Below are 26,563 nucleotides of genomic sequence, written 5' to 3'. Positions count from 1 at the left end.
AAAACAAAGTAAATAAAATGTAATTAAATTAATAAAAAATATTATTCTTCCGCTTAACAATGTAGTTCCTCAGAAACAGTCGTGCTTAGCAAGCGGAATGGTTGCCAAGCAACGCAGACACAGCAATACACACTCAGTAGAGTAGCGATACTGTATGTTTTCGGGAAATTTAAAACGACTTTGAACACGGGTCAACAAATCAGAACCGAAGGACCAGAACTAACCGTTTTATAAATCCATATTGACCATAAGTCCTTCTATGCCAACAAGATAATTACTAAATTAAATCTTACTGTCACCTATACAAGACAGGAAGTTATTGAACGAGACCACATCTTTAGTGAAGTCGACACAGTTTATTCAAATGACACAATTAAAAACTTTTTCAATTCTATCTTAAGCATGGCATGTAGTGTCAGCAGTATCTAAGTACTACAGTTGTTCTATATAAAAATATTTTAAAAAATACAGGTTAATTTCAGAGCAGAAAACCTACTCTTACGCCACAAATATGACTCACTAAAGTTGTGCTAACATGATGGTCTAGTAGTATGTCTCTCTTTCCATCCAACCTGCAAAGAAAGAAAAAAAATTACTTTTTCTATTTTTATAGTTGGAAAATAGAAAATTATACGATTGACAATCTACAATACAGTGCAATTGGTTAGAACAAGGGTGCCGATTACCTCCAGGGTTCCTTCTAAGGACAAGCTTTCTGATTTCATCATAAATAAAGATGAGAAGAGAGTATGGGAAGGCACAGAACCACCAACTGAGCCTGTATATAGAGCGCATAACATAAACCAAAGAAGCAGCCAAGAAATAACTACATATTTGTTTTATACAAATAAATTTTAGCCTACTTGAGTGGGTACATTCTGAGAGCCACATCCATGCCAGGGCAGTAAGACAAGAAAGCCGCTAGTGCTGTTTCCTCAAACAATCCAAAGATCAGGATTTTGTTCCTGTAGTAGTAGGCCAAAAATGTGGTAAATAGACAATAAATGAATGAAAATCTCCTCAAGAACGTGGCTTATGCTCATTCAGAACTCATTTGTTCTCCCAGACTCACTTCATTCCCTGCTGGAAGACAGAATTCCGCCGGGTCTTGCAGATAATCAGATCGGCCCACTGCACAATCACAATGCTGGCGAAGAATGCTGTGTGGCAAGTGAACTCCACAATCTTTCTCTGTTCATATGTCTGAGAAAACATAACATTGTGTTGGTAAAATACTAATCTAAAAGTGTTGCTTAAAGGGGTGGTTTACTGCTTTTTTTCTTTGCATGATTGTATTTATGGGGTGCAATATAACATGTCTTCTTTTTTTTTTTTTTTTTTTAAGCCTTATTTTTCATAAATTTGACCTTTATTGTAAGCCGCTTTCTCCTCTGTCATTTGAACGACTGGTTGACTTCCTGATTCTATGAAACCACTCCCCCAGAAACAGGCATGGGCTCAGATTGGTTAGTTGGGCCGGTGTGTTGTAATTGGCTAAACTGCGCAGTGCACGTTGTCAGGAAACTTCATGCCCATCACCTTTACGGGCGAAAGTTGCATGTGCTCTGGTCAAATGTAATGGTTTCAATACTGCCGTACAGTTTGAGCCAGAATCAGACCCAGAAAGCGGCAATGAAGAGAGTCAAGCAGAACCTCCCCAAACACGGCTCTTACAAAACGTTGTACATTTTTATTATTATTATTATTCTATTCTACTATTATTATATAATAATTTCGATACGCTGTTAGTTGAAAATGCCACTGCTGACACTTGTTAGCTTTTGAGATACGGGTTTCTCCTGATTAAACATTTAATATAACTGAATAAATGACTGAGTAATACCGCAGCTGAAGTTTGCTGTTGCGATTACATATATTTTTACTTTACACCATTGTCTTACACACAAAATAGCATCGAACTAACTGGCTACTATAAACAAACAGCTTTGGCATTCGTTTACGTTCTTGATCAAATCGAAAAATTACTTTATAAAGTATACATGGAAAATACATTTACAAAATTAGTACATAATTACAAATTGCAGGTTCAAAATGTTTGTACGCGTTTGTCATAGACACACGAAATAGCATAATTAAGTGGCTATAACGCGAGCGCTGGCATTTGTTTACGTCCCTGATAAAACTAAAACATTACGTCTGAAATTATACATGCAAACATTTAAAATTATTAAGTCTTACTTACAGGTTGTGGCCCAACAACGGCTGCCTCTGCGTTTAAAGTTGGAACTGCTTCATGTTTTAGTCACAGTTTCTCGTTTAATCCGGCATTTAATTCGTGGAGATTCTGGAAGCTGTCTTCCGTAAAATGCGCAGCACAGAGAGCTTGATTGTAATTTTCAGGAACATAATAAAACAGAAATTGTAGCCATTGTTGACGAACTACAGCGTCCATAGGAAGCCCGAACACCGAAGACATGACAGCTGGGTGAAAACTTTGACGGCATGGCTACAGCTCTCCACTATTCTTCCTCTTCCACAACGCCGCAGAAATATGGCCACGCCCCATTTTTTGCATATTCCGGAGGGAGGGTTGATGTAAATGTATGGGTTAGCTACGTATAAAACCCGGGAAGTATCTCGTTGTAGTCCCATTCGAGTCGTTTTTGTAGGCATTAAACTTCCTGATTTTTAAAAGACAATATATCTGCTTACGTTGAACTTTCAGCACAGCAACTTTGCAGATACTGTTCATGCACCAACAGCAACATTACACACTATTTAAAATTAAAAAAGTGAAATCGCAATCAACCACCCCTTTAAGAAGACTTCATGAAATTAAAATTGGGGTTTTGGGAGTATAGCCCCAAACCCACATTTTTATTTCATGACGTTTTCTTAAGTAATATGCTGTAAGTGATATCCTACTGTACTCCTAAATGTTGACTACCGGTACATTCAATTTCAGCAGATGTACACTTCAGCTTAAAAAGAGTAATGGCTGCTGAACTCTTAAAGGCTACTCCTTCTACTGTATTTTTCATTAAATAAATGCAGTCTTGGTAAGCAGAAGATACTTTCTTTCTAAAACATTTAAAAAAATCCCAAATTTTAAACAGTAGTATTTACATTTTAAAATGTCTTTCTCTTGTGGGAAAATAGAGCAATACTGTTGACACAATACACAAACATGTATCCAATCAAATGCTCTCTAGAATGAGAATGCTACTCCCCCTTACTAACATGTAGCAAATCATGGTTCACAACTGTAACATAATTCATAATACATACCCACTGTTGCCCGTAGCTGTCCTCCAGGTCATTAAGATATTTGTCATCCCAACCAACACGAATTCCTAATAGTCTAGATGGTAGAAAGCCATTTTCGGCAAGAATGACAAAGTATGCAAAAAATCCAGCCAGAGCCTGAATCATACCTGTAGAACCAGACAAGATCTTGCATCAAAATCTTAAATCTTTTAATTGTGAAGCAATATTGACATGTTCTAAGGACTGTGAAAAGCATATGGTAGCATGTTAGTCAGCAAAAACTTGGAATGGGATTCTCAACATGCTAACAACATGCTAACCATTTAGGCGACTAGAACAAAGCCACACAATGGCCACCTACCTATCTGTCCATATGCAATGCTAATAAGTCTTTCATTCACCAACTTGTCTGTTTTAGGGTTTCTGGGTTGTCTCTTCATGATATCACTCTCGGCAGCCTCATATGCCAGAGAAATAGCAGGGACCTTGAAAACAAAAACAAAAAAATAATGAACTGTCATCTTTTGGAAGAAAGACCAAATGCAAGTGTGAAAAAGAAAATAACCCAGTGTGTTCTGCACTGACCATGTCTGTTCCCAGGTCAATACAGAGAATGGTAACAGTTCCTAGAGGTAAGGGAATGTTTGCGATAATGAAGAACAGGAAGGGTGTGATCTCAGGGATGTTACTGGTCAGGGTGTAAGCAATGGACTTCTTCAAGTTGTCAAAGATCAGACGCCCTAGTGTGGAGAGAAAACATTAATAAAAGAGCCCACAACGTTGAGAAGATATGAATAAAGGTCTCCCGCACCTTCTTCTACGCCTGTGACGATTGAGGCAAAGTTGTCATCTAGCAGGATCATGTCAGCAGCCTGTTTGGACACATCTGAGCCAGCAATGCCCATAGCAACACCAATATCAGCCTTCTTCAGTGCAGGAGAATCATTCACACCATCCCCTGTTACAGCCACAATGGCTCCCTTTGGAACAAAAATTATGTTTTTAACATTAACTTAAAATTGCAATTTGCTTACTATTTTCTAAAGGGGTAAATGGAAAACTTGTATTTGTGTATTAGGATCAATTAGAAAAAAGGTTAAGATATCAGTTAAGGTTAAGACCCAAAGTTGATATTAATACTGTTTTGATTATTTTTCATTCTGCTTCTAAAGACTGTTTATTTTATTATTTTACAAAGTTTCTCCTCGATCCTTCCACCTTTTATCTTTTTAGGCAATATTATTTGTAAAGATGCTTAACAATGTTTAGCTAAAAAGATGGTTTAACTATCTTCAGGTGTGTATATAAAATACTAATATTACTATTAAAATAAAACAATTACATTTTAATGATTTGCAAAAGTACATTTTAATTAAAAAATTAATGCTTTGGCATCATTAAAGTAACAATATAAAACCCAACCATTGAAGTTTGCAAATAACTTATTTTCATTACCAAATAATGCAATAAATGTATATGCTGATTTGGTGTTCAAGAATGATTTATTACTATTAGTAATGTTAAAAAGAGTTGTGATGCTTAATATTTTTGTGGAAACTTTTTTTCAGGATTAAATAAAAATATTCATTTATTATTAAAAAAAAATCTTACTGACTCCAAAATGTTAAATAAATATAATACATAGGTGCCTTTTTATTTTAAAAAGGAGGGATCACATATTAGGGTCCTTAAAATCAACTGTTCTAAACAATCTGTCGAATTTAAGTATAAAGGTCCAAAACCCATTTTTTAGGTATATTCATAAGTTCACTCATCACCTGTCGCTGACACCCCTCAACAATAATCAGTTTCTGCTGTGGTGACGTTCTGGCGAACACAATTTCTGTGTGGTACTTCAGAATATCATCTAGCTGTTCAGCCGTGAGGTCCTTCAGGTCTCCGCCATGAACCACACAGGCCTTTGCATCTCTGAAAAAAGACATTAACTGAGTTATGAAATTTATGTCAAGGCAAGTCACAGTAACATTTTTAGTAAAACTGACACACTGTGATACCTGGGGTTGACCTCATTGACAGGTATATTCAAGCGAGCTGCAATGTCTTCCACCGTCTCATTTCCCTCCGAAATAATCCCAACACCCTTTGCAATGGCTTTTGCAGTGATTGGATGGTCACCGGTTACCATGATAACCTAATAGTTCAGAAATATTTGTTTAAATTATAATTATGTAATAAATTCAGCACATGAGCTGGACTCGCATCTCTACTTTACCTTGATTCCTGCACTTCTGCATTTGCCTACAGCATCAGGTACAGCAGCACGTGGAGGGTCGATCATTGAGATGAGACCCACAAAACACAGATTATCAGTAGGGAAATTCACATCCTCAGCATCAAACTGGAAACCTTCTGGAAACTGATCATCAGGGAGGAAGAAATGACAGAAGCCTGTTGGAGAAGAACGTGAATGATCAGTCCACAATTTGCTCAGGCGAACTCATAACCTTTATTTGAAGAAGCAGTTTTTTTTATTTTACCCAAAACTCTTTCTCCAAGGCCCCCAAGCTCCAGATAAGCATTCTGAAAGGATTCTTTCATTTCATCATCCAAAAGCTGTTCCTTCCCTTGGATCAATATAGTAGAACAGCGTTCCAGGATTCTCTCCGGGGCTCCTTTCATGACCAGCAAGTGTTTAGACTCTGCGCCACCAGTTGGGTTCTTGTGCACCGACAGCTACCAAAGCAAGCATTAGATCATTTAAAATAATGATAAGATGTATTTTATTAATAGTATGTGAAAATTCGGGCTGTCATTTGAACATTTTTATTTAGCGGGATTACTTAATAGAAAAAAAACACACAAAGGAATGTTCCTACAAAGCTTGAAGTAACAGCTTTATGTTTTTGCAAATTCACAATTCAACAATTTGACTAATTAAATGCCTTATTTTATTTATTTAAAAAAAAAAACTTTATTTATTTGCATTCCAAATAAGAATCCGTATAGTTTTTGCAATATGTAGAGAGATGTAAGATCCTAAATCCGGTACCTGATATTTGTTTGTAGAGTTGAAAGGGATTTCTGCCGCTTTGTTGTACCTTTCTCTCATTTCTTTCACTGATCCACAGCAAAGCTCAATGCATTTCAGTAGAGCAGATTCAGACGCATCCCCAGCAACATCTCTCTAAACATTTAAACACACAAGTGAGTTTTATAAAATTGTTCATAAGCTTGGGATTATTTAATATTTTTTAAATAACCCTCTTATTACAGTATGTTACAGTATGTTAACTATGGCTGCATGTGTTTGTAAATACAGTAAAAACAGTAATATTGTGAAATATTTCCATTTCAAATAATAAGCAGTTGGGCTGCCGGTAAATTTCTTATATATATATATATATATATATATATATATATATATATATATATATATATGTATAGTATAACGGCTGTGCATCACATCAAAAACGAACCTTCAGAATTGGCACATTGGTCTGTTCGGCCAGGAACACAGCTCTGTTGCAGAGCCCAGCAACACGTGCCAATGAGGCCCAGGTGGCCGAGCTGCGGTCAAAAGAGGTCCCGCTCTGATTCTCTGTTGTGTCAGCCTCATGGATCTGGTTATCAAACCACATGTGAGCTACAGTCATGCGATTCTGCGTTAATGTGCCAGTTTTATCAGAACAGATGGTTGAGGTTGAGCCCAGGGTTTCAACGGCCTCAAGGTTCTTAACCAAACAGTTTTTCTTAGCCATACGTTTAGCTGTGAGGGTGAGACAGACCTGAAGAACGAGAAACAGAGAGAGGGTGTCATGCAAATATAAGGGCCTAACCTTCAAACAAAGTAAGTTTGAACTGACTTACCGTGACGGTAGCAAGAAGACCTTCAGGCACATTGGCCACAATGATGCCAATGAGAAAGATAACAGCCTCCAACCAGGAGTAACCAAGAACGAGAGACAGAACAAAGAAAGAGACACCCAGGAAGACAGCCACGCCTGTGATGATGTGGATGAAGTGTTCGATCTCAATGGAGATGGGGGTGCGCCCAACCTCTAGGCCAGACGCAAGCGTTGCAATTCGACCCATTACAGTACGGTCTCCGGTGCTGATGACGACGCCACGTGCAGTACCTAAAACAAATGAGAAGCAGAGGACACCAAAGTATCAGGCTTGTGTTTTAAAAAATAATTCATAAATTTAAACTCTATTAAGCAAAAACACATTAAATTGTTCAAAAGTGACAAAAATGTAAAGAATTTATAATGTTACAAATGTCTATTTCAAATAAATGCTGCTCCTTTGAGCTTTCCATTCATCAAAGGATCCTAAAAAAAGTTTCATGGTTTCCTCAAAAGTATTAAGCAGAAAAAAACATTATAAAACAACTATTTTCAACATTGATAATAATTAAAAAATGTATCTTCAGCGCCAAATCAGCATAGCCGAATGATTTCTGAAGGATCATGTGACACTGAAAACTAGAGTAATGGCTGTTAAAAGTTACATTTTAAAATATATTCAAATAGAATATCATTTTTTAAACTATAATAATGTATTATATATAACTGTAATAATATTTCATATATATATATATATATATATGATTTAAAAAAATACAACCCCAAACTTTTTAACAGTAGTCTATGTAAAATAATCATATTTACATATAATACAATTTAAATATATGTGATACTGCTATTATACAACATTTCAATAAACAAGAAGTTAATATTATCTGAATTACATTTTAGACACAATATCGCCAGCTACTTTGTCTATTTTTGCTTTGACAAAAAAAGTAGTTCCAAACAAAACCACAGGATAATTAACCACTGGTGTTCCTGAATCACAGTTAAATTAATCAAATCAGGAAAGAAAATGTTTCAATGACTCATCATAAATCACTTTTTCGCCACCTACTGACATAATGAGTAATAATAAAAGTAAAGGTGTCAATATAAAAATAAAACAAGTGTATGAATTAATTTACAATGAAATCTTAACAATTCTGAGAATAGAAGTGAAACACTTTACTGAACTTATCTGTAGTGAATGAGAATATCAAATACCTTCTACACAGTTGGTGGAGAAGAAAGCAATATTCCTGGTCTCTAGAGGATTATCATTTGAGAAATCCGGGGACCGTGTCTGAGGCTCTGATTCTCCAGTAAGAGAGGAGTTATCCACCTTAAAACATCCAATTTAAAAGATATGCTTACATAATGCCACTGCCACAGAAAGGAAATATGAAGTTCACACTACACTGATCAGGTAAAGTAAGAAATAAAGGCGCATAATAACCTTGCAGCCATGTGAGCCCACGATTCTCAGGTCAGCGGGGATCCTGTCACCACCTTTTACTTCCACCAGATCACCAATCACCACTTCTTCAGCGTTAATTTGCTTCTTCTCACCATCACGGACAACCAACGCTTGCTAAAAAAGAAAAAAAGTTTAGAATCTGAACAAAAAAGAAGACAAAACTACAATGCATTTAAGCTTGTAGAATAGTTTATTAGGTTTAAAGACAAAAATTGTCAATTGAATGGCAAAAAAATTAGGACTAAAATTAGGAAGAAATATGTACCTGGGGAACCAAATTCTTGAAAGAGTCCATAATTTTTGAGCTCTTAGCATCTTGATAGTACGAGAAACATCCGGTGATGATCACCACAGCTGATAACACAACTCCCAAATAAAGCTGCATTGCACAAAGAGATAGACACGATTAGATATAATACATCCAAGAAAGGAATAGGGATGCACCAATATGAAAATCTGTCTGATACCGATAATTCTTTATATTTGAAAACCGATAACTGATATATTGGCTAAATATATTGGCTAAATATAAATCCAAATTTGTATATAGTTTTTGAGAGCCTGAATACAAAAAGAAAAGTATCACCATTAAAAGCCATGTCCCAAGCACACAATTATGTTCTCATTATAATTTTATGTAGCTTATATGACAGACTTGCGCTGCACATGTTGCACTTAACAGTATTTTCTTTTTTGAAGTGATTCCAATCATATTTCAAGCCATTTAAAAGCATCATGGCGAACAGTATGCATCTGAAGTGTCTCAGCTATAGGAAATAATATTTTATTTATCACCTTTAATAGCCAATAACATTAAAAATTAACATATATTGGTATACCAATCGTGCCTCCCTATAAAGGAACACATATTTTTCAGCATTGCCTCTCACATTGTCATTGGCAGGCTCATCCTCCATTGCTGCCTGAATGCCATATGCAAGAAAGCAGAGAACGGCACCGGTCCACAATAGCATGGAGAAACCTCCAAACATCTGCTTACAGAACTTCACCCATTCTGGGGTAGTTGGAGGTGGAGTGAGGGCATTAGGTCCATCACGGATCAGAATCTCTGCCGCACGGGCGGTTGTAAGACCCTGATGAAGTCACAGAGAATACAATGTTAGTTATTGTTCACTAGTGATTTATTAAGAGTAATTTTATAAAAGAGATAATAACACTTGGAAGACTTACTCTGCTCAAATCTGTACCATATTTACGGTGAAGCTCGTCCAAAGTCAGTTTGTGATCATCCTGAAATAAATATAATTCCAAGATTTTTCAGTCTTTTTCAGAAAAATTGTCAGAGTGTATTATACTGATACAAAACTGTAAGTAAAGACTTACCAAATTCACTTCCTTTTTCAGCTCATCCATATCACTCTCCTTCTTCTTCATTTTATTCTTTTTCTTCCCTCCTTGCTCTGACGTTGCCGCCAGCTCATATTGGTCCCGTCCATCCTGAAATAGATGTTTGAAACATTAAATAATAACTTTAGGAGTTCTTGGCTGTGTGACAATTGTTTACTGAGTTAGGTTATAATTCACTATAACCTATTTCAAGGAATAAATGAAAATTCTGTCATTATTTACTCCTACATTGTTTCAGGCCCATATGACTATCTTTCTTCAGTGGAGCACAAAAGGAGATATTGTGAAGACTGAGCTGGTTGCTCTTTTTCATGCAATTACCAAGCTTTCTGTGTCAAGGTTATGTCACCTCTGTCTAGTCTATTTCTTGGTTTTGTGACAGAGCCCTGACACTCCTGTTTTGTCTTGTCTGTGTGCCTCGTTTCATGTACTTTCATGTCATGTTTTGTCTTGTGCTGTGTAGCACGCAGCTTGTGTTCACACTAACTGTGTGCTTTCATGTTGTCACGTTTTGTGTGACTGTGAACACGCGGCTTATGAGTGTTTTCATTAGCTGCGTGTTCATGTCTCGTTTTGTGTAAGCACATGGCTTGTGATTTGTTTTACTGGCCATGTGCTTGTGTTTTTTGTCATGTCTGGTGTGAGCACATGGCTTGTCATGTGTTTCCTTGTGCCATGTGCTCTCCTGTCGATTGTCTAACCCCCGCCCACCTTTATTGGTTAATTTGCCCCACCTGTCCTCCCTCATTACCTGCTTTGTTTGCTCTCCCTATTTATTCTCCCTGAGTTTGCAGTCTTGTGCTGGTTCGTCGTCGTCTGTACACCGTGTTTCTAAGTCAAGTCAAGTCAAGTCAAGTCAAGTCAAGTCAAGTCAAGTCAAGTCAAGTCTTCAATTTTTAACATTAAAAACTCATTGTTCTGCACTTGAGTCCTCGCTCCTTTCACCACCCAAAACCCTGACATTCTGAAGCTTTCTTCAAGCTTCTAAAAAGGATTCAAAAATACCATAAAAGTGGTTTGTTTGCTTGTGTGCTATATTCCATGTGCTATATTCCAAGTTGCCATAAGTCATACAATATATTTAGGTGAGAAACAGACTGACATTTCCACTGTTTTCCACTGATAATATTCTCCTCCAGGTCCAGTAGGCTGTTAACTCCTGCGACCAGATCATTGCATCAGCGAATTGCAATTGAGAACCAAATCAGACATATTCTTGTAATCGGACTGACAGATTCACTGGAAAGATCTGGCTCAAAAGAATGATTTGTATGGCTTCAGAAAACTTTTGAGACATTTTGGTGCTTTTACATCCTTTTTGAATCTTGGGCGATTTAGGTCTCGTTCATTTTAACTAATATGTCAAAAATAGGATAGAAAACAGTCTTCAACTGTTCTCTTGAGTTCTGCGGATGTCATAGAAGTTTTGAACAACATGAAGGTTGATGAAAATAACAGAAGTTAAATATTTTGGCCAACTATAGTTTTATTAAAAAGAAAATTAAACTATGCAAATATATTATTTGCATGTTTTTCCATTATTACTTATTATATCATATCTCATGTGATGAAAACGTGGGCAAGCCCAACTATCTGATTACTAAAACACATTCAACTTACTCACATCCAACCTCCCGATTTCTCAAGGGTCTTTGATGTATATCGAAGGGATCAGCTTTCTCTGGACATGATCTGATACATGGAACAAACAAGTCTAAAAATGTTCTTTGGCACAGAGCCAGTCTCAACTAGGGACATCGGAGCAACTATGTCACCTTGGCCTCTATCCAATGAAAAGAAATTAGCAGAAGCAACAAAGCCTTTTCCCTCAGTAATTTTCCTCTCCAAAAGAGAACATGAGTAGGCAACGGTGGGAGTATCATTAGTTAATCTCAGAATATGCGTGAGGGTCACACATTCACAGATAAACACTAGCACAAGACTTGTACTCATGTTTTATTTAGCTGTGTCCAGTCAACCAAAGTTCACTGCAATTGTTGCTTCGGGCAATCATGTTAACGTTATGCCACCTTCAAGGTGACACACAGGAGTGTGACGGGAGCAACTGTTTGTGAGAATAAAACATGTTTCATCAGTTGCAAACAATCCCACATAACACCCAATCAAACTCATTTTTTGGTTGTACAGTGAGAGAACTCTGAGTCTCTACACCATGAAAATAGGTGCAGCACATTATGAGGCAAGCAGCTACATGTTGACATCTTTTTTCTATTCTTATTAAAAAGGATTCGAATGTTTGGTGGTACTTCTGGTGTACTGACCTAGATAAGGCGCACCATGTTCTTAAGGGGAGGAGAGAAAACTCCACTCAGAAACAACAGCCTGTGACTGTGGAACTAGTTTTAGGAAGTGCGTAAGAACATGTGCAACTGTTACATTGCGCAACAACAACTACAATACATTAGAACGTGTTTAGCAAAACAGTGGGAGCACAGTTTTAAATCATGATTCCACACTGAGTATGCTAATATGGCCGGGAAAAGTGATGAATAGCAATACTGCATGCACTCCACAGGTCATATACTACAGCCTACTACACTCCCACAAACAGAAATATACAATGCAGTCATAGAATAAGAAGAAACAATAAACCACTCCACAACCCCGTTTTTCAGTTTTCATTATCAAGTATATTTTATATCCAGATTAATGGAGGTCAAGAAGCTTTTTATGACAGTTATTTTCAGAAAAAAAAGTAGCCTATTATATTAAATATCGTTTGCTGGTGAATATAGGCTACTTTTTTTTCTGAAAATAACTGTCATAAAAAGCTTCTTGACCTCCATTAATCTGGATATAAAATATGCTTAAAATAAAAAGCGTATTATCACTGTTATTAAAACATGTTTTACTTACCCCAACTCCCATTTTCGCTTGTGAATGGAGACTGTGCTACTTTATGTTCACTTTCAAAGTCCTTTTCAAATGTCTGGAGCAGAGCATCAGAACAGCAGCGCCTCTGCTGCAGCTCAACTCATATGCGAGTCTCGATAACACGTCTGTGTAAAAACTGAACAACCAATAGGAAGAGAGCAAACTCTGTGTGTACCCCGTGTGTGTGTGTGTTTGTGTCTGTGTGCACAAGTGGAGAGAAGTGGAATATCTAAGGTTTGACTTTGAATCCACTGAGAACGTTTTGTATTATTTTTTGCTACTTTTTCTATTATATAAAAATGACAAAGCGTGTCACTTCAATAGCTTGTCAGAGATATAATAAATAGAACGGAATAAAATTAACTTTTACTTGAATGTTAAACCAAACAATTTACCAAATGTATATACAGATGTATATATATATATATATATATATATATATATATATATATATATATATATATATATATATATACACACACATACACATTTGTTAAATTGTGTATATATATATATATATATATATATATATATATATATATATATATATATATATATATCTGTAAGTCAAACAGAACAATGATATTGACACATAACAATGACACGGTATGTCATATGGTGTCATAATCTTATAATGCACAAAAATGAATCTAAATAACAGGGGTATAAGGAAATGTACACAACTTAAGAGTATTAACAGTATAAATACAGCAAAAATATGATCGCAAACAACTTAAAGGTTCAACACAAAAAAAGATATTTTGAAGAATGTTAGTAACTAGACAGTTAAGCCATTGACTTCCGTATAGGCCCATTTTTTTCCCAATGGAAGTCAATGGGTGCGGTCTACTGTCTGGTTATGGACATTCTTTAATATATCTTCTTTTGTGTTCAACAGAAGAAAAAAAATCATACAGGCTTGAAATAACTTAAGTGAGTAAGTAATAAGAAAATTTTCATTTTGGGGTGAACTAACCCTTTAATACAAAGATGTTCCAGAATCATTAACACATGGAATAATGTATGTGTGTACATTGGTGTACAAAATTTTTGAATAAAATAGAATAATTTTTATAACCATAAGTCTTTTTACCTCATCATCATATTGTTTTATTAAATTAATCAGTATTTTGTTAAATGCAAAGCTAAACAAATCGCGAAAGAAATTAAAATATACTTTTCATCATTGGTTGCCTCCCTTGCATGTTTTACTCTGCTTGTAAGGAAACCATGACAATGTGGGAAACCAAGAACAACGCCAGGAAACCTACAAGTGGCTAAAAGATAAATACAATGCTGGTGTTGAGTTGGAGCCAGTGAGTGCAAAGAAGGGTTACCATATTTTTGGAGCTGTCCTATAACATTATTGGTACTATGCAACATTATAATTGTTAGCTTATGCCTAAATATTGCATTTCAAAACTGTTGCTCTGTAAATCTGAACGCTTAACATGAGGTCTTAGGCCCTATTATGCAAGAGCTTTGGCAGTAGGCTAATCTGTGTATATGGCTAAGCCACGCTTTTCTGACACCAAACATTCTTAAATGCCTGAGTAATATCCGTCACACGCAAAATAAAGAGCTGCGAATGGCGTGAAGCAAGGCCACTTCAATGGGTTTTCCAATTTAATTTGATGCATTGCTTTTATTTTATGTGTAAGTCTGTCATTACAAACAGTTATATCACTCAAGCACCCAAGTCTTCATTTTGTGTTTTATCTGTTTATACCAAAGGGACACAGATGCTACCTTAGACAAATGCATTGTAATTCTCCCCTTTCAATCCCTTTGATCTGATCACAAATCCATTAAAGGATTTTCTCTCATTGGGACATATCAAAGACCGGCTCTTTTTTCTCTTGATCTCCATCCAGCTCGCATTCACCATCTCCCCTTTTCAGATGTCCATAGAAGTCCAAATATAGACCACATACATCTTTTTAAACAGGTCAGATACACTGTCTTTTCATGGATCCTTTTATAAACAAACACAAACGTGTCACACTATAGACAAGGTTTCAGATAACACCATCCATACCCTGGACTGAGATACAATGGCCACTGTAACGGTCCTGTCGGTTGATGGAAAAGCCATTACTTCTTTCCTAGAAGAGCATTAGTGCTGGTGGGCATTCTGTCTGTGGCTCACTTTACTGATGCCTGTTTATAACGAAGTGTCAAAACCTGTTAGACAATGAGAAAATGAATGATTGGGGATGTGACCTTAGGCATGACAGCAAACAGAATAGCACTTCATATTAACATGCATGGCATACCAAACAGCATGTTTGACAAAATCCATCTTTATAAAGGCAAAACAGATGCGTATATGTGGAATTTTTGTATCAAGTGGAACCACTATTTATTTTGCATTTAAAAAACAATGGGAAATTGACTAAATTGAATCCTAAAGGCATGGGGTAAACAAATCTAATCGCATTTTCTTAATTCTGCAGAACACAAAAGAAGGTATTTTGAAGAATGTTGGTAACCAAACAAAGTTGGTGACCACTGTATGAAAAATTTCTCAAAATATCTTATTTTATGTTCCACAGAAGAAAGAAAGTCCACCACGTTTGGATTTACATGAAGGTGAGTAAATTATGACAGAATGTTTCATTTTTAGGTATACTACCCTTAAAGTATTGACTTTGGATTAGATGTTCTGGCTACAAATCCTTAGAAAAAATAAAAACAGGCACAAATGAGTTGTTGACACATTAAGTGTGTCGAGCTATAAAAAATATTGGCATAGGTCTTGTAAAATTCTAATGAGAATGTTTGAGTTCATATTGAAATCTCAGACTTTTTGTGCAGACTTTGGCATCTACAATTCATGAAAAGGGATCTTCTGCTCACAATCCAAGCATTTAAACAAACTTTCCATATTTATCTCTTTCGACATGGGCTGGGTTTCCCAAAGCACCAACTTTGCTGTCATACTCCAGTTATCTACTCCTCACATACTCTGGGTTTCTATCTCTATTTGCATATTTGTAACTGTCAGTCTATATCTGTGTCAAAGACAGATGGTTCATCTTCATGTCAGTCCTGTTGTCACACCAGCCTTTCTAGCTTCTTTCCTCTGCACCCCATGCGTTTCTCGTGTATCAGTGCACCTGTCACCACTGTCTGTCTCTCTCTCAGACTATGCCACTCCATCTTGTCATGATGCTGAACATCTTCGATCGAAGCCCTTTGATGTTAGCTCTGTCTCCAGCTCTAAAAAGATGCAACAGATGTGAAAGTATATCTCAACACTGAATGTAACGGATGATCCAAATTTGTCACATGAAAGAAATAGTTCCCCAAAACTGAAAATTCATGCTTAACTCCGCCTCACATTTTTCTAAACCCCTATTCTGTTATTATTCACATATAAACTTTTTCATACAGTTTATAGCAACTACAACCTATCACGTTCCAACAAAGTATCAATTGTCATCACTTTTATGGTGCTTTTAGCAGATTATTTTCCGTTTTATAGTCCTAACCATGGTAAAATATAATCAGATATTTTTAAATATATTTCAATATAATATACAAAAAAGGGACAATAAATAAATAAATAAATGCATAGGCCTAAATAGCCTTAAATATTAACATAGATCTATAAATTTCAATTAGGAAAATTATTATAGGCCTATTTACATTCATTATTTTATTTTATTGACTTAGTTGTATAGTTGAAAGCTATACACTTAAATTTAAGCCTATAAAATAATTAAATAATTTCCACTCATATATATTGGATACATTTTTATATATTTTCAATACAGTATTAACATGTTGTACATTTTGTAATATATTTTGGCATTTAAAATCGTCTATATTCCTGTTTACAGCATAGGCCTTTTAAATATATTAAATCAGTGAATAATGACTTAAATGTTGATCTTTTTATACCACAAATACACAATATGGCTTCAAAAGCTATGGAATACAGCACACAAAATGTATGACTAATTTTATGATATTTCTGTGGTCCTTGTTTGTGCTTTTTGGAGCTTGGCAGCCAGCAGTTATTAGAAAAGGTAATTTCATTGAACAGATATATGAAGAAATTACAGCATAAATGTTTCAAATGAGATGAGGGTGATTAAATGATAACAAAATTATAATTTCTGGGCAATCTATTCCTTAGTTTGATAGCTATGGCTATCTTGCACCCAATGGTAATATTTATACAACATCTGGTTGATAGCAGCAGAAAATATGTTTGCATTTGACATGTTTATGGGAAACTGGTCTATTCCTCAAAGCTCCTCATAATAGCTCATGCCACCCAGATGACATAATGTCCAGGGAAAGCTGTCTCACACTGAAACCATTATGCCATCGTACCAGCAGGATGTTACGCACAATTGTCCCTTTTCAAAGCCAGCGTGAAAGAAAGCGTGTAACAAAGAGTGAAAGAGAGGGTCACTATGTTTACCGCCATCCAAGGGAATGTTCCCTCAACCATTCACTGAGGCAGTTGCAGGGTTCTCCTCTTTTTGTGTGCACTCACTGAACTCAATCTTCCTCAAGGCCAAGGGTAACTCATCTCTGGACTCATACTTGCATGATGCAAATCATGAGTCGGGCACGATTTTTATTAGTCGTAACCAATCTGGTAGAACAGAGAAACTGAAAGAGAGAATGATAGAGAGAAAAAGAAAGGGTGAGAGAGAGATAGCGGGAGGAAGAAGGTCTCCCAGTCAATTGCGATGCATGAGCGTGCGCCTGGCACCCTAAACAAAGAGCCGCTTGTTTCTTGAAATTCACTGAGAGTGGGAAAAAAAAACTGCATTAAAACACATGGCACAACATATAAACACAAACAGAGGAGCTTATAAGCACAAAACAGGCCCAAAGGGCAGAACTTTCCAATGTGATTGAAAAAGAAGAGTGGGGAAGTTCAGCACTTTCAGAACTGAAGACGAATGTTAAAACTTAACAAAGGTTCATGTTCATGTTAGTTAATGCATCAAATGATGTTAACAAATGACTGGAGAGAGCCATCTATTGTAACCATTCATTTCAGTAGTTGCTTAGTTGGTGAGGGACTCGGCGGATTATTTGAAATCTGACATCTTGCTTATTGGTGCTCAGTTCTGCTGATGAAGACTAATGAAGAGGAGACACGCTTTTATCTGGCAGAATTGTGTAGTTATAGCAGCAGGAGCTATGCGGAAGCTAACAAGAAAACAATTTAGCTGGTTAGCATGAGAAGTACGCCCCTGCTGCTAGCTATTTTGTTTTTAGTCAAGATGGCGTCAATTTGCTACTCAGTCACTCTCAGCTTAAACATCTCTATCCTAGAAATGTCCTTCTGAATGAAAGATTACAGGGAAACTAAAGATGAAAGAGATATATGAAAAATATGATGTAACAGACATGATGGAGCTGTTTGGTGAAGGAATGTAGAAGGAAAACTTGTCTGATTATTTTAGTTTAGCTGGTTAGCATGAGAAGTAAGCCCCCTGCTGCTAGCTATTTTGTTTTTAGTCAAGATGGCGTCAATTTGCTACTCAGTCACTCTCAGCTTAGACATATCTATCCCAGAAATGTCCTTATGAATGAAAGATCACAGTGAAGCTAAAGATGAAAGAGATATGTGAAAAATAGGATGTAACAGACAGATGATGGAGCTGTTTGATGAAGGAATATTATAGAAGGAAAACTCGTCTGATGTTTAGTTTTCACAAACTCACAATTCTGGCACCATACAATCCTGTCACCTCAGGGAGAGAAAACATATTCAATTTGTGCGGAGAAAAGCTAGATTACAGACAGTTTTTCACTATAAGAAAGTGTAAGGCTCCTGGCCTCAGTTTTCCGCATACTTATCCTGCAAATCAACTTTCTTCACTGAAGAGACAGAGAAAGCAGAGTGGATATTACTCATAGATATTTTGGACTGTCATTGTTAGATTACAGCAGCTCCTAAATGAAAGTTAGCTTCTCAAAAAATATACACTCATATAGACAATGACAGATAAACAAACTCAAGAAGGCCTGTGTCATGAACATGCAGCATGTCTGGTAATGTAGCCTAAGTACTGACAGATTTATGATTGATTAAAACCCAAATACTGTCTTCACTGATTATTTTTGTTGATTGATTATACACTCCTAAAAACAAAGTTTTTTTTGTATTATTCAGTTGTGTTAGCTCTTAGTTTGGTTTTCATGGACTTTTTTTGTATTCATCAGTGTTCTTTGTCTTTGTTTCCCACCACTCTTCTGTTTCCATGGACACTAACCATTCCTCTCAGCATCATTTAGTTCATCACCACTGTGCATTTAAGTTCTTCCTTGTTCACTCTTCAGTTGTCAGTTATTATTTTTGTTGGTGGACGCTGTTATGCCTGCTGCCTTCTAGTTTAATAAACCTTGTTGATATTTTATAACCCAGTCGTCCGTCTTCATCTTCTTCAAACCCCTTGTGACAGGTTTCTTTATGGGCATCAATGGTTCCATGAAGAACTGTTAACAACCCCATAAGAATCTCCATATCGTACAAAAAGTTATTTATTATTCTAAAATGTTTCTTTAGATTTTTTACATGTTCTTCACACTAAGAAAAAAATGGTTCTGTTAAGAACTGTTTAGGCTACTGAAATGTTCTTTGGGGAACCAAACATTTTTTATTTTATGGAATCGCTGTGAAAACCCATTTTTGGAATCTTAATGAAAGCCCAACATATAGGAATTCATTATAATTTTCCACTAACCTTATTTACATAAATTCACTACACTAAAGAAAATCTTTGACAATCAAGATTTTGGAATTACTTTTAGCAGAATTCACGCAGCTTTGTAATCTGACTTTTTAATATCTGCTGAACAAGAGACTGTTTGTTTAGAAATGAACAATATCAAATACACAGAAGCAAGCACCTGTTGTCTCTTCTATAATACTGAATAAGATTAATGCAATGTAAACTGAGAAATAATATAATGTTCATAAAACACCCATTACACATTAGGCCTTCAGTTAACTGATCTGTAACAGGACGAAATGCTTTTAAAATATGACCATTTTTTGTCCTACCAAAGAAGACAAAGTTTTTTAGTTTACACTTTATTTTAAATGCTGGGGTCACACCCCTGTTCTTTTCAAAGGATATCCTGGGATTTTTTATTATTATCACAGATAGTCAGGACCCCGCTTTTAAAGTCTCATCCGAAGGATGGTGTGTTTTTGACAGTATATAGTGAGTGTCCCCATCACTAAACTGTGGCACTAGGACCCACACAGACCACAAGGTGAGCACCCCCTTCTGGCCTCACTAGCCACTACATGTTGTCATGTTCGCACTTTTGCATATTCATATTTGCAGTGTCACCATATAGGTTATAAGACACACCAGTCAAACACTGGATTTGGTGATTGAGATTTGGAAGATTTGCTTTGATGTTGTTTTGTGTCAGTTTTGGAGCTTGTCTGGTAACTAAATGCTATTTTTGTACAGAGTGAACATGTTAAATGGAAGAAAGAAAGTCAAATGGGTTTGAAATGACATAGGGGTCAGTAAATAATGATAGGATTCGTCTTTTGGTGAACTAATCCTTGCATGTCAGATCACTGTGTCTCAGTTAATCTGGTTTGTGACATTTTTGTATCAAAACATGTCCTGAAAATTAAAGTAATAGTTATTTATTACTGACTTTTGCAATAACCTGGCTCACTGTTTACAATCTAACAAATGTTGCTGTAATCACAGTGCCCTCTGCTGGAGAACAGAACTAAGGGTTCCTGTCAGATTATATGAAAGACCAGCATGTAAAATAATAATTTATAATAATGTAGCCTATAATAATAATCTTTTCTAAAAAGATCTTCTTTAATTGGCCACATGAGAAGATTTTAATCTGTGGGTTTTTTCTTTTTCTTTTTCTTTAAAGTTTCTTTTTCTTTCTATAGTGGTTTGGAAATAATAAAATGAAACAAAAATAAAATAATAAAATCGTAACACTTTTCAATAATGTTTAATTTCTTAGCATTAGTTAACTACATTAGTTAACATGAACTTACTATGAACAAGACAGCATTTAATAATCTTATAATTGTTCATGTTAATTGTACTGTTAATTTTACCATGTGTTGATTTTTTTTTAATTAAAATCGGTATTTGTTAAAATCAGTGAATTAACATGACCAAACAATTAACAACAGTATATATATATTTTTTTTTTTTGTGATCAATTATTTATTTATTTTCTTACAATCATTGTTTACACATTGGAGAGGAAACACCTTCACAAGAGAAAAATAGGCCAATTACATCATCATTGAATATACATAAGCACATTAAAATGTTACTTATTCTGATGCCAGTTTCTCTTCTCCTCCCCATATCCTCCCCAGCCCAAAACCACCCTCCAACAACAGTATATTTTATTAACTAACATTCACAAAGATTAATAAATGTTGTAAGAAATACAGGTAACACTTTACAATGAGGTCTCATTTGTTAACATTAGTTACCATGAACGAATAATGAATTTGTTAATCTTAGTTAATGCTCATTTCAACATTTACTAATACATTATTAAAATCATTAATAATATTTTTTAACATTAGTTAATGCAGTGAACAAACATGAACAAAAACTGTATTTTTATTAACTAACATTAACAAGATTAATAAATATTGTAACAAATGTATTGCTCATTGTTAGTACAAGTTAGGTAATACATGAATTCATGTTAACAAATGAGACTGCAACTATTTAAAAAAAATAAAAAAAATAGTAAAACAAAGTGTAAATTACTGATGAGAAAAATATGTAATTCAGTGTCTCTCATGCCATTTATTCACAATATTTGCCTACTGTAAAAATCATAATTCTGGGGAAAATTTCAGGATAAGACAGACAAAAGTAAGAAATACATACATACTGTACTTACAATAATCACAGCCTATTACCATGATCATCTCATCAATATGATGCAGTCAAAACAGAGCACAGCTAACATAGATCTATGCCATCTAACCCACAGAGGAAGTTTCTAATGAACGTATGTTTCTGGGCTGTCCAGGAAATTATTGATCTTCTTTGCCACGTCATCAAGCTCATTAGTATTGCTGTATTTCAGAAGGTTGTGGGATCGTACAAAGTAATGCCGGAGATAATGCTGGCTAACACACTTATGTAGCTTTTGCACCAGCCGTAATACGCATCCCCTGAAGTCTCTCCAGTCCCTGGTGCAGGGGTACTTCTCACATGTCCAGAAAAGCAGTGTCTAGATGATGCAAGGAGATTGGGAAAGTGTGTAAACTTGCTTTTGTATACAAGCAGTATGGTGTTTCAACAGCCATATAAACTGAAATGACAGGAAAGATGATAGGAGACATGTAAAGAGGCTGTTTTGGTTGGGCTGGTACCTGTAGATGGTAGGCAGTGATGACGGGTTTGCTTCCAGGGCACCAGTTGTCCTCCTTGAGCTGTCTGACCACCCGATAACACTTCCTCCGGCAACCGCCGTCCTCATCTATATTACTCAACAGCACCTGCTCTGCCCGTGAGAATGACAGCAGCCAGTGGTAGTTTGATGTGGCCATTAGATTGAATCCGAACGACTGCAGGGAATTTATTAAGATGAATCAACATTGTATTATATGTAAACAGTACTCAGGCAATTTTTAGCTTATTAGTCAGTTAATAACAGATATAGGGATAATAATAAGATAATTTTAAAATATACTAATATAGGCTATATATACATTTATATTTATAATTTATAAATTGTTTATATATTTTACTTTTATATGTTTTATTTTTATATAGTTATGTGTGTGTGTGTGTGTGTGTGTGTGTGTGTGTGTGTGTGTGTGTGTGTGTGTGTGGACAGACACAGATAGACTAGATAGATATACACACGAATATAACACAAAATAGCTTTAAAAATACATTATAGTGTAAAAATAGGTCCCATATAAAAATAAAAACAGGTTAAACTTTATTTTAAGGTGTAATTTCACAATTAAGTACAGAGTAATGTACTAACTATAGGGTTTGGTTTAAGTTAGCTGATTGTAATTATGTAATTTACTGTTATTACTGAGTAGCGTATAACAAAGACAGTAAAATAAAGTGTAACCTAAAAACATAAATTATTTATGTAAATTCATATATACAGTATATCCACTGACCTTAATACATCGTGCACGCTCCATGGAGGGCCATCTCTGAAAGAGTCGGGGCCACCGAGCCCTCTTTGGCCAGTAGTTCATCAGCTCCACTGTAGGAACCAGTTCCACCTCAATCTGTGCCTCTGATGTTTCCACAGCAACACGTACCACTGATCCAACTGATTCCAGCATACTCACCTTACCTGTGAAAGAAAGGCCAAAAGAAAGTTCAAACACAAAAGAAACGTAGCATGAACCAGTCTGTGCTGTTACACTTCAGTGCACATTTATGCTTGACCATGAAGCTTAAAATGAAATACTCATGTGGGATTTATTCCTCGATTCACATACTTGCTGACCATTTTTAGGATTAAGTTTAAGGACAGAACTGGGGTTTAGGGCTTCAACAACATTCTTATCGACCTATCATTTCTCTCTGATTTGTTTTTTTTTCCGATAGGAATTTTAATCCAAACTTTCACGTTGCGCTATATGGTGTCCATGTGTTTGCAGAAATGTGTTTACCATCAACACATTGAACCTGCGGGTCAAATGAGAAAACAGTGACTTTAAAAGCACTGCCTGTCAAATCAGGAGCTTTTTAAACTTCCCACTGTTTCATTCTAAAGATTTCCTTTGCTACAACTCATCTGTTATCATAGCTGCACACAAGCTTTTATTGATTGCAATCAAAATACTTACAGTGGGATCCAAAAGAAAACACTTACATTTTTCTAATGTGATACAATGGTTTTCATTACAAATTATATTCTAATTTTTTTAAAGAAAAGTTCAATTGAACAATGCCGTTAATATGGCTAATGTCAGAAATTAACTTAATATCATAAATATTCATTTTGCATAATTCTTCCAAAATCCTAAAACATTTAGTATATTTTCAGTTTAAATTATATTTTGGATCTCTGATTTTCAATGTGGGTTTTTAAACCCTACTGTATAAACATACAGTCACTAAGTATTGTACCACGCACCAAGATTGTAGTGTAACAAACAATCAAAACAATAAAACGATGGATGGGTGAGTGGGTGGGTGGATGGATGAATGGGTGAGTGAGTGGATGGATGGGTGAGTGAGTGGATGGATGGGTGAGTGAGTGGATGGATGGATGGATTGATGGATGGATGGGTGAGTGAGTGGATGGATGGATTGATGGATGGATGGATGGGTGAGTGAGTGAGTGAGTGAGTGGGTGGATGGATGGATGGATGGATGGATGGGTGAGTGGATGGATGGATGGATGGATGGGTGAGTGAGTGAGTGGGTGGATGGATGGGTGGGTGGGTGGATGGATGGATGGATGAATGGATAAATGGATGGGTGGATGAGTGGATGGATGGATGGATGGATGGATGGATGGATGGATGGATGAATAGATGGATGAATGGATGGGTGAGTGAGTGAGTGAGTGAGTGAGTGAGTGAGTGAGTGAGTGAGTGAGTGAGTGAGTGGATGGATGGATGGATGAATGGATGGGTGAGTGAGTGAGTGAGTGAGTGAGTGAGTGAGTGAGTGAGTGAGTGAGTGAGTGAGTGAGTGGATGGATGGATGGATGGATGGATGGATGGATGAATGGATGGGTGAGTGAGTGAGTGAGTGAGTGAGTGAGTGAGTGAGTGAGTGGATGGATGGATGGGTGGATGGATGAGTGAGTGGATGGATGGGTGAGTGGATGGAAGGATGGATGGGTGGGTGGATGGATGGATGGATGGATGGATGGTTGGATGGGTCAAAAAATCCAAAAACAGTTACACATCAATAGAATATTATTAGTTGAGATTTTCCATCATTCACCAGACAATTTGTGAAAAATTAAAAGTAGCCTCGAAAAACGGATAGAAATCTAATTTAGAAAATCTCTTCTCTCTCGTGCTGTGCGAGTAAACAAGGGGACACTATAAAAACACTAACTTGTTAGTCCACAGGTCTTTATGGATGTCTCCAGATGCTCTTTGAAGATGTTCACCACCTTGGCTGGCACAATATCACCCTCAATGGTCATGCAAGCATCCTGCCACTCCTGACTCGGGTTGACGAAACTCTCCAGCTCCAGCCACTGGTAGAGCTTCTCTGGCTCACGGACCGGTGAGAGGAGACGAGACCCGCTCAGTGAGTAGTAACGCCACTGACGTGTTCGCCTCACCTTATAACCCATCAGGCCCTGTAGAGGCACTGAGATCAGGTACAGAGTTGGAGTGAGCACCTGCCAAAATGAGCCGTAAATCTATCAGTATATCCACAAAGCAATGAAAAAACAGATGTACAATGTTTTACTTGTACATTCATGTTAACATTATATTACCGCGGGTAGTTTTGTCGCTTACATGGATGGCGGGGTTGTATGCACATCTTCCCCGGAGTAATGCAGACCATTTTGAAACTAAAGCCGTCTGGTCCTAAATCGGATTGTGGACACCAGAGGAATCACGATGTTACAAAGGCATCCATAATTAAATGTTACTATTTGCATAATAGACAAGAGGCCTACATGAAGTATTACTTTGAGGCTTGCATTATGAACTCCAGAGTTTGCAATGGACTGGAAACGAGCATCCTTTGAGCTGACCTCAGCCGTAAGATCTTTTATGATTTTCTGCACATCTTCTACAGACTTTGAAACCTGCCGATGTCTGAGATCCACCTGACAATAGTACATTCGATCAATACAGAAGAACAAAATGAGTATCTTGTAAACAAGCCAAAACAGTGTCCTTAAAGCTATCTGACTAAATCAAATAAAATGTACAATTCTTTAAGCTGCCCAAAGTAAATTTGTTAAGCTATCTAACCTCAAATAAAATTAAATATTAAAATAAGATTAAAAAAAAAAAAATCACCAAAAGTACTCCGATTTAGATCTTAGTGCTTAATAAAACCCATGACAGCATAAATAGGTCACCTGATTATGCAAATAGTTGTCCAGATCTTCTTCTGTGAAGTTGGTCATTTTTCAGTCTATCCTTAGAATCGGTGTTCTCTTCAAATGCTATTTTTAGGTCTTCTTTTCAGCAGCAGAGCTTGACATAAGGTCTTTGTGGTCTTTTTTTGTCGTTCTTTTGTGTCCCAGTGTACGTGTGACACAGATTGCACGAGGGAAAAGCACTTCAGCAGAGACCCATTGATCTCACTATATTGATTTCTGAGATGCTAAAAAGCTCCCATGTTCCTCTGGGCAAATGAGTTCACCAATTGCTTACTCACATGGCAGATCACACACATAGAGAAATTGTAATGTAAACATTTGTTTCGTTTTAATCTAGCTTTCATTAAATGTAGGTGGTATAAACAAACATGCAAGACAACGCTTTCTAAAAAATTTTGCTTTACAGTAAAAGAGGGACAAACCAAATATAACATTGTTATAAAATGTTGACCATTTTTAATGAAATAGACTTTTGGACCCCTCAGTAGGTCATAAGCTCATTCACCACAATTCACTAACTAAGCTACATGTGCATGAATTGGCTGGCTTCTTACACAGTCCAATTTAGTAGAGGTCATGTGATCGCAATATGGAAAAACATTGTTCCAATCACTTGCACTCCACCCATTAACACACATTAACCTTCTGCTGTCAGTGGTGGAGAGAAAGTAAACTAATGTCATCATGGGTCTGGCCAATTATTAAGGCAGTGTAATAC

The 26,563-nt window shown here is 36.3% G+C and overlaps 2 protein-coding genes across 3 annotated transcripts; both read right to left on the bottom strand.

Moving 5' to 3' along the window:
- Positions 1 to 339: 339 nt before the first annotated feature.
- On the bottom strand, positions 340 to 12,902 carry atp1a1b (ATPase Na+/K+ transporting subunit alpha 1b). Its single transcript, XM_079617555.1, has 22 exons — positions 12,763 to 12,902; positions 9,862 to 9,975; positions 9,709 to 9,768; positions 9,408 to 9,611; positions 8,783 to 8,896; positions 8,497 to 8,631; positions 8,265 to 8,382; positions 7,057 to 7,325; positions 6,666 to 6,974; positions 6,239 to 6,373; positions 5,727 to 5,922; positions 5,462 to 5,637; positions 5,244 to 5,380; positions 5,007 to 5,157; positions 4,040 to 4,208; positions 3,814 to 3,968; positions 3,590 to 3,713; positions 3,250 to 3,395; positions 1,073 to 1,203; positions 864 to 965; positions 687 to 778; positions 340 to 572 (listed from the first exon to the last, which is right to left on the bottom strand). Exons 1-22 carry the CDS (start codon positions 12,772 to 12,774, stop codon positions 544 to 546), a joined length of 3,078 nt encoding a protein of 1,025 aa, XP_079473681.1. The 5' UTR covers positions 12,775 to 12,902; the 3' UTR covers positions 340 to 543.
- Positions 12,903 to 20,966: 8,064 nt separating this feature from the next.
- On the bottom strand, positions 20,967 to 26,010 carry mab21l3 (mab-21-like 3). Of its 2 annotated transcripts, none has more exons than XM_079617640.1 (7): positions 25,822 to 26,010; positions 25,411 to 25,563; positions 25,247 to 25,318; positions 24,834 to 25,125; positions 22,925 to 23,106; positions 22,157 to 22,351; positions 20,967 to 22,014 (listed from the first exon to the last, which is right to left on the bottom strand). In XM_079617640.1, exons 1-7 carry the CDS (start codon positions 25,867 to 25,869, stop codon positions 21,781 to 21,783), a joined length of 1,176 nt encoding a protein of 391 aa, XP_079473766.1. In that variant the 5' UTR covers positions 25,870 to 26,010; the 3' UTR covers positions 20,967 to 21,780. The 2 variants fall into 2 exon arrangements, with proteins under 2 accessions (XP_079473766.1, XP_079473767.1); XM_079617641.1 differs by having other exon boundaries at positions 25,423 to 25,563.
- Between the last annotated feature and the right edge of the window lie 553 nt (positions 26,011 to 26,563).

The sequence above is a fragment of the Phoxinus phoxinus genome (assembly GCF_949152265.1).
Source record: "Phoxinus phoxinus genome assembly, chromosome: 7".
Taxonomy (NCBI): Eukaryota; Metazoa; Chordata; class Actinopteri; order Cypriniformes; family Leuciscidae; genus Phoxinus; species Phoxinus phoxinus.
The sequence above is the reverse complement of the archived record's forward strand: the minus strand, read 5'-3'. Positions and strand labels throughout refer to the sequence as shown.

Bases quoted from the DNA above. Each gene is read 5' to 3' on its own strand.
- atp1a1b (XM_079617555.1), bottom strand. The intron at 3,969-4,039 runs GTGCGGGAGACC...TCTCCACACTAG, and splicing joins CGTCACAGGCGTAGAAGAAG to GGCGTCTGATCTTTGACAAC. The intron at 966-1,072 runs GTGAGTCTGGGA...CTACTACTACAG, and splicing joins GTCTTCCAGCAGGGAATGAA to GAACAAAATCCTGATCTTTG.
- mab21l3 (XM_079617640.1), bottom strand. From the start codon at position 25,869: ATGACCAACTTCACAGAAGAAGATCTGGACAACTATTTGCATAATCAG. The intron at 22,352-22,924 runs GTCAGTGGATAT...AATTCCCTGCAG, and splicing joins AGCGTGCACGATGTATTAAG to TCGTTCGGATTCAATCTAAT. The intron at 22,015-22,156 runs GTACCAGCCCAA...TGCATCATCTAG, and splicing joins TCACTGCCTACCATCTACAG to ACACTGCTTTTCTGGACATG.